This window comes from Sinohyriopsis cumingii, chromosome 14 (assembly GCF_028554795.1).
Source record: "Sinohyriopsis cumingii isolate HCF-2022 chromosome 14, ASM2855479v2, whole genome shotgun sequence".
Classification (NCBI taxonomy): Eukaryota; Metazoa; Mollusca; class Bivalvia; order Unionida; family Unionidae; genus Sinohyriopsis; species Sinohyriopsis cumingii.
The window spans coordinates 78,110,406-78,122,332 of record NC_142974.1 but is presented as its reverse complement, the minus strand read 5'-3'; the positions used below and the strand labels follow the sequence as shown (position 1 = coordinate 78,122,332).

General features: G+C 35.9%; 1 protein-coding gene across 1 annotated transcript; it reads right to left on the bottom strand.

Moving 5' to 3' along the window:
- Positions 1-2,006: 2,006 nt before the first annotated feature.
- On the bottom strand, positions 2,007-5,079 carry LOC149784205 (uncharacterized). The gene has a single exon (XM_089932270.1). It carries the CDS (start codon positions 4,964-4,966, stop codon positions 2,999-3,001), a length of 1,968 nt encoding a protein of 655 aa, XP_089788396.1. The 5' UTR covers positions 4,967-5,079; the 3' UTR covers positions 2,007-2,998.
- Between the last annotated feature and the right edge of the window lie 6,848 nt (positions 5,080-11,927).

Below are 11,927 nucleotides of genomic sequence, written 5' to 3'. Positions count from 1 at the left end.
AGGGATGCTTGTATTATATGGTATACTGTTTGCATGTGTATATTGGTTTATATTATATTCTGTCTGTGTGCATATTGGTTTATGTTACATTCCACTTGTGTGTATATATTGGTGTTTAGTGTGTTCTGTTTAGGAGATTCTTTTTTATGTTTTACAGCTTTAATGATTGCTAATCCTTTGAGTGTGACAAGTTTATTACTTACATAACGTATATGGTGGAGAAATTGACACGTAAATTTGATTTGGAATCTCTCTGATTTAGATATGTCAACCATTCACTGGAGCATGTTTTATTATGATGTTTATCTATCCTTCCATCTCTCTGTTACCAGACTGACCCCCATGGCCCAGTGGATAGAGGATCCACCTCAGATGTGGGAGGTCATGGGTTTGATCCCCGGCCGCGTCATACCAAAGACTTACAAAAATAGTACTAACAGCTGCCTTGCTTGGTGCTCAGCATCAAGAGGTTAGTGTTAGGACTGGTCGGCCTGGTGTCAGGATAATGTGACTGGGTGAAGCATCATGCTACATGTCTGTGGCATGAAGCCCCAATGCTAGACATCACTATAAACTGCCACACTGCAGACATTGTAGCAATATGAATTGTTAAAGCTACGTTAAAGATCCAAATCACATCACATCACACACTCTGTTACCAGTTTGCTTTGTGCACAATACATTTAATCACCATCTTCATTTATCAAACATTGCTGATGGCTTGCATTATATTTTACTCATCATAACATTAGTTTTACATCACAAACCTGGCTCACATGTTTTGGATGGGTTGTTCTTTGTGTAAGGAAAATGCCTGTTGAGTTTGAGTTAGAGGGGCAAGGCCACTCAGACTGAAACAAGACAAATGGTGTCTACATACAAATTTCAATTATCAACATAGATGAATATTATAACATTGTCAGGTGTATAATTAGTCTTTCTTGGAACTCTTGTTTACATTTCCCAATGTGTTTTTGTCTTGACATTTTTACTGTTAAATTACCTTTTCCTTCATAGGAGGACCTGGTCTATACATTTTTGACATATTTAGATCCTTGCGAATGTTTTTGTTTGACATTTTGATTAGGCTTTTTATTGGAAACTCTTCTGAACTGACCTGATTATTTTTGTAGATGTAAATCTCTGATATAGATGGTTTGTCCAATTGTTTGTCCGATGCAGTTAACACATTAAATGCTTAAAACCTGCCTGTCATTATCAAGCATTTGTGATATTTGAAAGAGCCACAGTTGTGTACAAATTTATCTAACTTAAATGAATGGAAGAAGCATGTGTAGTTTGTATTCCAATGTAATGGAAAAAAGTATTTTTTAATATTTTTATACATTAAGTTCTGTGCAGATTGAATATGTGGTCTAATCACTACAAGTTTGGAGTCAGTGTATGTATCCATGACAACTATTTGCATCGATGCATTCCTTTTAGTGTCATCAGTTAATTTATGAGAAATTAGAAAACATTAGATTATGTTTGGTGTAATTTAGAGCAGACATGATTATAAATGCAAACAAGTGTGAAAAATAAACTTCATGAAGCTTTAAGGCTTCATAGTAACTACTGCTGTCTGGGTATTTTAACATATATGTCAGACTGAAGTTAAAATTTTGATAGGCCTTCTATTAACCATGATTTATGTATTACCTGTATCCCCTTGGACAGTTCTATTTGCATTAGATGCACATTTTACAACTTCATGGTATGGATGAAACTGACCGTATTGGTATATTTAAGAACTAAATGAACGGAAGCATTTGTAGTTTATATGCCAATGTAATCAAAAAATTATGTAAAAAATAGCATCATTATGTTTTGTGGAAGATGAATTAGTGGTGTGATCCCTATATTAGGCCAAATAATAATAATAATAATACATGTAATAATAATAATCAGCATCAGCAGTATTAGCCTTTCTAGTGATACGCTCACAAAATAAAACTCTACCTACCAAATATATTTATCACATTTAAGTAAATGCAACACATAAAAACAATTCCATACATTTTAATTATTATAAATAGTTTACAATTCACCATTAAAGATTGATATACATTTTTTACATGATATTTCATTTTAATTTAATATATTATATTTCAAACTTATTTTTTTCTCTTTATGTTATTTATCTCTTTTTGCAACTATATTTGTTACTATTATGAAAAGAGTAAATTCTCATAATGCTGACGTTTTCAAAGCTTAGTCTCCCAGAACTGGAAACAATTAAAGAGAGTGCTGGTCTTTCTCTGAAGTGTTTTCTTTTGAAATTAATAATGCATGTATCTAATTTTAGCCTCTGCATATCTACAAGATTATTTGTTAATAATGATAAAACACTCCTGCCATGTGAAGAAATCTTAAATATCTCCATAACCAGATTGAAATTAATTGCAAATTTTAATAACCATTGATTAGTTTTTGACTGACAGTGAGGAATTGTATTTGTCCATAAATACACTTGACTTGTAAATTATGCACACTAATCCAGTAATATGTATAAATATTCATATAATTAAATTAAAATACTTGATCAGTCAATTCTCTCTTTTATTTATCTAACTTTAGTAGAATGAAATAACATTCATTTTCAGACATGATTTTTGTGGATGGTCAACTGTTAATAATAATAATAATAATAACAACAATAATCAGAAATACTGCAAGTTAGATATGTATACAATATAACAGCCTACATACTTAATGTATGTCACACTGAAGTAAGTGCAACAGTGTTTCAAAAGACATCAATTTCCTCAGCATTTATTTGCCATTTAAAAATGATTGTTTTGCACATAAGAACATCAATATGCATTTTGTTTATATGGCAAACATGTATATCTCTACTGGAATGTAACACTAAAAATTGACTCAGCATTTATTTACATATTAAAATGGACTGTTTTACCAAATAACTTTGATGTACATTTTTTAAAAAGTTTATTTAACTTTACAAAAATGTGGCATTAAAGTTACCTGTTTAATTTTATTTCAGCTGATATATGTGTAATTTTCTTCTCTCATCTGAAGCATTCATGACGATTAAGATATCCTTACTCTTGTGAATACAAATTGCCCACTGAAATTTTGGCACTCCTCTATTTACAATATGTATGGCAGACCCATCTGGAGACAGCTGATGAATGTTGTTAGAATTATTTCCAAGAATATAGATGTTGTCATATCTGTCCACAGCTACACCACGGGAGCCAATAAGATTTTCAGGACTGTAAGTAAACTGCTTCGTACCATCCATGTCAAAACAGATAAGTGAATTAAACACACTAACATACACTCGTGTTTTCTTGTTATTCACAGCTACATAGTTGTAGTAATCATAGTTACGACAGTGATACTGATGAGTACACCTTACATCTCCTCTCGTGGTAATCAGACTCCAATAACTCTTGTTATTATCACAGTGACCAATCACAACCATCTCCCCATTTCCAGCAGCTGCTATTCCATTACATTTATATTTGGTTGGTATCGTTCTTATTGGCCTGATGACGTCACCAATCACTGACAGGATCTGGATTTTACTCTCATTATACAATGACACTGCCACCTCCTGGTCATCCAGTACACACACGTTCCATGGTTTACCTGTCAGTGTCTGATTTGTGATGAATTGATACGAAGAGCTTAGTAGGATGCATTGGCTATTAAAGTGATCAGCAAGCAGTACTCTGTCTCCAGGGAGAAATGTAATAACAGTATAATCTGATGTAATACTAGTAGGGACTTTAAGATCAATTACATCAATTATCTCCACCCGACAGTCTTTCATTGGCCTGAACAAATATGTTAGTGGCAGAGTGTTGAAGCTGGTTGTAGTTGCAACTTTTCCCAGTTCTGACAACGAGAGGGACAAAATTGATTTTACTGGAAGTGCTAATTGCACTTCAAATGTTATTGTGTCAGTTTTCTCATACTTTTCTCCAACCTGATTGCAATAAGAAAGTAACTGCAACTTCATCTTTTCAGCTATCAGAAACTTCTGTAAGTTACTCCCATAGTTATCTACTGCGTCTAAGAGATATTGAGAATTTCTCACAGCATGAATTAGTGACAAACACTGATGATTCTCTTCCTGTTTCCTGATAACCTCTTCTTTGTAAATTCTGTTTCCCTCTGTTGTCACGTTTTTCTCTAACTCGTCTATAAGGTCATTTATTTCCTTTCTTATCTTTCTGATTTCGGCGGTCAGTCCATTCACTTGTTCAGCAAGATTATTAACACTGGACTCGTTCATCTCCATAAATGTCTTTAGATGGGCCTCGATTTTCTTCATATCAGCAATTATTTCCACGGGTTTATTTTCACACAGCAGACTAGGGAGTTCTTCTTTCAAGTCTATCACTTTAGAGCAAATTTTATGGCCTTGGAAGAAGCATGTAGCACAACAGGGAACGTTGTGATATTTGCAGTAGTATTTTATATCTTCTCCGTGATGTTCAGAACAGGTAAAGCCTTCTGCTAGTTTCATTATATTGTCTGGGTTACAAACTAATTCCTCCACACTAAGAATGGTATGATCCTTTGTCATCTTCTGCTTCCTGTGCACTTTCAAACAATCTGCACACATGGACTCTTTGCATACTACACAGAATCCTACAGCCGGGGTAGAGGTACCCTCCGTGTTACAAGCGTCGCACAAACGATCTACTTTCGATTTTGTTGGCAACATTAACTGTAAGGCTGTGCTGACGGGAAACAAAGTCGTCCATTCACTTGTCGGTTTGTCCTTAAGGGAAGGACTTGCAGAATTTCTACATACTGGACACTTAATATATCTCAGGTTCTCGTGTTTTGTAACCTCAGCTGTTATGTGAGATTGTAAACACTTCTCACAAAAGGAGTGGGCGCACGGCAGCTGTCTAGGTATATTGAACTGTTCCAAACAAATTGGACAACAAGGCCCACCTTCAGCATCTATTTTAACAGCCGCCATCTTTAACCGATTAAATAAACCTGGAGAATTTCTAAATGTTCGCCTGCATGCAACAATTTGGGCAACAAGCTTATAAAGGTCACCGCGCTTGAAGAACGTTTGTCGTAATCCTATTCCAGTTGGTAGTTATTGGGCATGGACGTGCTCGATTGGTCAGTGCCGATTGTTCCAGAGATTCACTTTGGTGTTCCAAGTTTCGTTCCAGTCAAGTCCGCATTGTTCTAAATTTACGTTATCGAGGATACAACAGGTGTATCTTTAACAGGTTACTCTTGTAATACGGACTCGAGCAGAATAATCTATATATGGTCCTAACATTTGTTTGCCTGTAATGAACTTTCCGGTGTGTCCAAGTTTGTTCTAAATCATATGTTAAAGGAACACTACTGCATACTATGAAGAAAAAATAAGTATAGAATTCCAGGAAACTCAAAAGGAGCGTTGTCATTGTAAACAGACACCTTTGTGTCCGATAAAGTACACGTCAAGTATTCGGACCAGCAGAGAAGATCCAAGTCCAACTTTCACATTTCATAAACGGCTGCGTCGGTTTTTATATCTTTAAATAGCGCACATGAATAATGTTTACATATTCGAACAACTGTGGATGTTACGCTAGAAGTACGTGATTCAATGTATACATTAGGAGTATTAAAGACGCACCTCCCAGAAGAAGAAATGTGTTTCGTGGAAAATCTGCGTACACATACGGGATTAATGTGATGGAGAAAACGGAGATATAAGATCTAGAGGACAGGACAAAAGATACAACCTCTATGGAAAATTGCTTAAAGTACGTTGATATGAGGGAACGAGGGGCGTCTCAAAACCAAATTAAAAATCGCTGGATTTGTATTACCTTAGAATCTTGATGATTCCAAGCAGCAGAGAGGGTGAACAGACCATAGAATTCCGACAAAACAAATAAAACAAACAAATAAAATCATCTCGTAGAAAGGTCAAGATTTTACAAATGAACTTTTCCTTGAGATGTTTTTATTTCTGCAATGACCGATTGTACTAATAAAACCTCAGTTCGAAATAGTATCTGAAAAAATAAAGTACTCTACGTGTTTATTTATTTCTTGTTTATTTTTTTGACGACCAACGTTGGTAGGTACCCTCTCTGCTGCTATTAATTTACCACCATACCAAGTTTGATGAATATTTTTCAACGCGTTCTCGCTGTCGTTTTTCCTCATCTGTTTCATCTTCATCTGAATCTTCGGAATTTGTTCTATGTTTCAAGTAATATTCAAGTTCTGATGGTGGTTTTTCTATTTTTGGATTTATGTTCTTTCTTTTTCTGTAATAGTTCATCAAACTTCGATATCGATCTCCACCGCAATTTTTGCAAATCTGATATAATCCTCTAACGCCGTTGTTACAACCAACACAACTTCGTGGACCAGCATGAGGGTTTTTCTTTATAAGATAATTATGTTTCTTGCAATATTCTCCACGGCATTTTTTATTACATTTATCTGTTGTTCCTTGACGCAGCCACGCACAGTTGTTCATTATATTAATGATATCTGTTTAATTAAATTTAATTTTATCATCACCCCTGTTACCCAAATATTTTATCAAGACCCACACGATATCTTGTTCTTGGATCATGTAAATTTATTGTTATAAATCCATGTGGGGTAGCTTGCGCTCGTGAGAAGAAATTTTTGAATTTAATTATATCCATGTCACCACCACACCAAGTTTGATGAATATTTCGCAACGTGTGTGTCTACGCCATTAAACACAACTAAAATGTTGCAGTTGTCTCTGATCACCTTCGGAATTTTTGTATATCGTTGAGTAACATAGATCACGTCTGTATTTTTGTGTCTACCTCGGGAAAATATTCTGGCTGGATTTGATTGTTTATCTAGCATCACATCGTCGTATACAACTAAATTATTAATAAATCCGTCTATGGAATCTACGGATGGTGCTTCATCAATATCGGTTATAAACTCTATAACATCATTATCCTCATCCAGTAATCGCGCGTTTTCATTGAAATCTTTAAGTACATCATAACATCGTTGATCATCAACGGATGGTGCTACTAAATACAACTTATCCCATTTCAACCATCTCATTATCATATTAAGTAATAACTGCGTCTTACCCGATCCAGATGGTCCTATGATGATCATTCTGATGGAGTTCGGTAGCGCAGGATGATGCTTAACTGGCTCTCGCTGCCGAGTTGCTGAGAAATCAATTATATCCATATATATTATAACATGAATTTATATTGTTTACGCTGTAGAGTTAAAACTCCAACTGTTGATTTAGCTACGGTTATAACAAAAAATAAAAAAATAGCGTACGGTGGAAAATGTTCTATATGCGGTAGAAAGAAATTTTCGTTTTTACCTAATAAGCGCGGTGGTGATATTGCTAATTTGATGTCAAAGTTTCCAGGTGCTCCATGGGCTAAATACAGTGGAGAAAAACATCTACCAGGATATAATTATTGCGGTCCTGGTACCAGACTCGATATCAGGCTCGATAATCAGGATCAACCAAAACCAGGCGAGGAACCAGTAAACGCTATTGATCGAGCTTGTCATGCTCATGATGTAGCTTATAAAAGTCAAAATCTACAAGATAGGCATATTGCAGATGTAAAATTAATTCATTCATTAAATTCTATAAAAAATAAAAATATTAGAGAATCATTAGCTAATTGGTTAGTAAGATCCTCGATGAAAGGTAAATTAGCGATTGGGGCTGGTAATTAATAATGGAATCAATTTATTATTCACCGAGAGGATACTGGAGAGGCAAAGCAGCAATTGGTAAACTCGCTGATGCAGCGGCGGTTAAACATTCTACTGCTAAAGCGTGGTTATCCAAACAGGCAATATGGCAAATTTATCTACCACGTCCTAAACAAATTCAGTACGCGTATTTCGATGTCAGTGTTCCTAATGAAGTTCATCAAGCTGATATTCTGTTTTTACCGCATGATACTGTGCGTGGAAAAACGTACAAATACGCGCTAACCGTAGTTGATGTTGCAAGTAGATATAAAGAAGCAGAGCCGCTATCAGCGAAAACATCATCTGAAGTAGCCGATGCGTTTGAACGAATTTATCAACGAGGTGGTGGACCACGAGGCGGTCTGCGATGGCCACAGCTACTACAGGTTGATCCTGGTAAGGAATTTCTTGGTCCAGTATTATCGCTGATGAAACAACATAATACCAAAATACGACGAGGACATACTGCAATTCACCGTGATCAAGCAATTGTTGAGCGATTTAATCGAACACTTGCTGAGCGGTTATTTGGATATCAATACGCGAGGGAATTTATTCAGGATAAAAGATCTCGTGAATGGGTTGCAAGATTACCAGGCGTGATAGCTGCATTAAATAATGAGATCACACGAACAACCAACATGAAACCCATTAGCGCGGTCACAAAAAAAAATATACCAACACAACGAAAATATGTTGGAAAACAAAAAATATTAGGTGATGTTACAGTCAGATATTTATATGAGCCTGGTGAACTTGAAGGTGGTAAAGCGAGAGCAACTGATCCTATTTGGAGTGTTACCACACACAAAATATCTACCGTGACAAGATCCACTGGAAGAAATGTAGGCGTTTCCAGACCTGCAATCTACAGATTAGATTCGGCCGCTCCTCAACGTGGATTTACACGTGAACAACTACAAATAATTCCCGCGGATACACAACTACCACCAAAATCACTCCGGTGATTTCGATCACTTAACTAGCGCCTCTACGTCGATTACACTCAAGACAGGTTAACATGGTATTTTCTCGTGTATGACCGCGACTATTATCTTTTCTATCTACGGTAAATTGTCTTGAATCATTACTCGAATACCGCCATAACATTATACAATTACAACTGGTGCAATGATTATTCTGCTGCTGTTTTAACTCAATAATAAATTCAACATCAAGATCAAAGTCACGTTTATTTTTTTTATCAGATTGTTTGTATCCGATTAATTTTTTTCTTATTATATCATCATCGATGATGTTAAATTTATCAACGATTTCAGGAATTATAATTCTACGTAATTGAGACATATTTCTGACCCTCGATACCGCTAAATAAACTAAATTTGACCACTCGATGCGATCGTCTACAATCCAGACTCGTGTATCAGAAATAGTTAATCCCTGAGACGAGTGGATTGTCATAGCGTATCCCAACACCCATGGAGATTTGTCAGCGTGTATTGCATCTTCGACCACACTGATATCAACGGCGACAATATCATTTAATACGAGATTCTGTTTCCTTGACTCTGTCAAGGGTCCTGGAATATCAACATTAATATTCTGTTTTCGTGTATCTGATGGTCTATAACACAACGGTACGGGTAATTCTGAGTGTTTTTCTTTATGTAGTTGAAATAACTGTTGTTGTAAAGCGTCTCTGATTATTTTTCTACTTGCTACGATCAAATCGGTGGGTCTCCATAATTTCAAAAAATCACTCATTGAGGTCTCTGAGATCACTCCACGTATTATTTCACACTGAATTTTGTTTGATTGTAATCTGATTAATTTTTTAAACTCCTTTAAATTTGCATCAAGAGCTCTATGATCATCATCTATTTCTTCGTAATAATCAACGAAATGTTTTAACCAATCATGTGGAGATGGTCCAACAAAGGGCGGAGGTTGACCATGATCGCCACACATTATTATGGCGGTATTTTTCGTCAACAACCAATCAAGAAACGTTTTTAATGTATCCAATGACACCGTGCATATCTCATCCGAAATAATTATTTTAGGTATATATTTTTATCCCATCCGTTCAGGAGTCCATGTATCTCCGCGCCACCGAAAGAAACTATGATACGTGCACGATTGTACTTGCCGCTGTTTCATCTCACGTGCAAGTCTATGTGTGGGTGTCAGCACGATTATATCTGAATTTCTAAAAACATTAATCGTTCGAGTTGTTTTGCCGCATCCACCAGGTCCATTGAGATATACTGTCTTATATCTGGTTATTGGATCACTCAACGATGGTGCTTTCGACATTTCTGATATTTTATTACTCTCGCGATAAAAATCTCTCACTGGAACATCTGCTGATTCTACATAATTGTGTAATAGTTCCTTTTTTATTCTCCACGAACCCCATCGTTCATCATCACTTGTAAATTTCATAACAGATTCTAAATATTTACTTGAAATATAAAACGAATCTGTTGCGACTCTGACTGCGGTCTCAGGAAATCTATTAATCATCGATAATAAATTTATAGAAACATAAGCCAACATGGAAGATCTTAGATGAGTATATTGCGGGGAGACGTCATTTATGTAACTAACGATCGTACCTAATTTTGTTCCGTCGGATAAATAAACACTTTCTCGATTTACAAATATATTTTTCGCTGTTGTATCAGCGATTATAAAATCGTACTCGGCATCATCTAGAATTAATCGTGCGTGATGTCTTTTATAATCATATGCACCACCTTGAGTAAATTTACCTATAATTTTTCTACCGAGATCTTTTGCGGTTTTGAGTTTATTAGGAATATCATCTTCGGAAACATCCTTAAACTCGCTGATAACTTCAGAATCTGACATGGGCAACCAAACTTTGGTCTGTGCATGATATGATATAATTGCCTCACTGACCATCAACGATGTCAGTATCGCACAATCTAGCATATATCGTAACAAAACTATAGGTGCCCAACGTTTTTCACAAAAATGTCTGCCAAACCAAACATAACAAATCTTGTGAAGATTTTCGTTAAACTCGAATGACTCAATACAGGCGAATCCAGTCAGATCAAAATCAGGTAATGGTCCATTAATTGCCACTCGCGTCATCTCGTTTGTTGGGTGACCAAATCTTTCAAAGTACGTAGAACAATCTCCGTATCCCAGAAAACTTCCTGGATAACATGCAACCTAATCAACCGAAATAACATCATTGTAATTATATTTGGTATTCCATAATCCGCCATGTCCATATTCGACGCAACTTGCGCGTACGTCCTCGAGTAAATCAAATCGTGTTGGTTTCCATGAATTTCTCTCTCTGGCGAAATGAGCCGCAACAGATGGAACGGTAAAACAATTAGTTAGTAATTTGTCAGTATTTTCCGCGTGTTTGCACTGTAAAAACGTCGCAAGATTTTTCATCTCGTCATGGAGGGATTCTGTTCGATATATTTCACCGTTCGGTTTGACAAACTGATCAAATTCACCCTCCTCATTACTTTTAAATAACCATACCGATACAGGATCGGTTTTACTTATTTCTTTAATAAAATCAAACATACTATCTGCCCCAGAATTATCTGCCCCAGAATTATCTGCCACAGAATTATCTGTGGGGTAAAATCTAACAGTTCGATCTCGTGGAAATATTGTTACCGCGTTAGTCCATGCGTGCGCGTTATGATCGATAATATTTATTGGAGCTCCTTTCGATTTATATTTCGACTGGTACAGTTCTTCTCCCGTTATTGTCGCCACAGTTATTGGAAATTTTAATATTTTTCCTAACTCAGCAACATCTTTTATTGTAGCACCGGTATCCTTAACCGAATCAGCCCACGAGTTTATTTTTTCACGCCTTAAATCAGTTAATCCATTTCCACGCATCGCGTTTGTAAAGTGTTCTATTACTCGTTCAGCCACACAATTTAACCTTGAAAATTTCATCGGCGCTAGTTTATCAACGTTGGGTTTTTTATTTATCTCATAAATTCCATAAATAACCGCCGTTACAGGATACGCTCGTTCATAATACGGTTTGTCAATACCCGTCAGTAGACCCGGTCTGGAATTTTTACTTAATATGATAGTTTTATTATTACCAAGGACAGGATCATATTTGTCACGGATAATCCAACTACCTGTTTCTGTTAATACAATAAATTTTACTCTGAAGAAATATTTTTGATTGCCCTCGTATTCAGCATGTAGTTAAT

What these genes read in the sequence shown, in the direction of transcription:
- LOC149784205 (XM_089932270.1), bottom strand. Translation starts at nt 4,966, where the DNA reads ATGGCGGCTGTTAAAATAGATGCTGAAGGTGGGCCTTGTTGTCCAATT.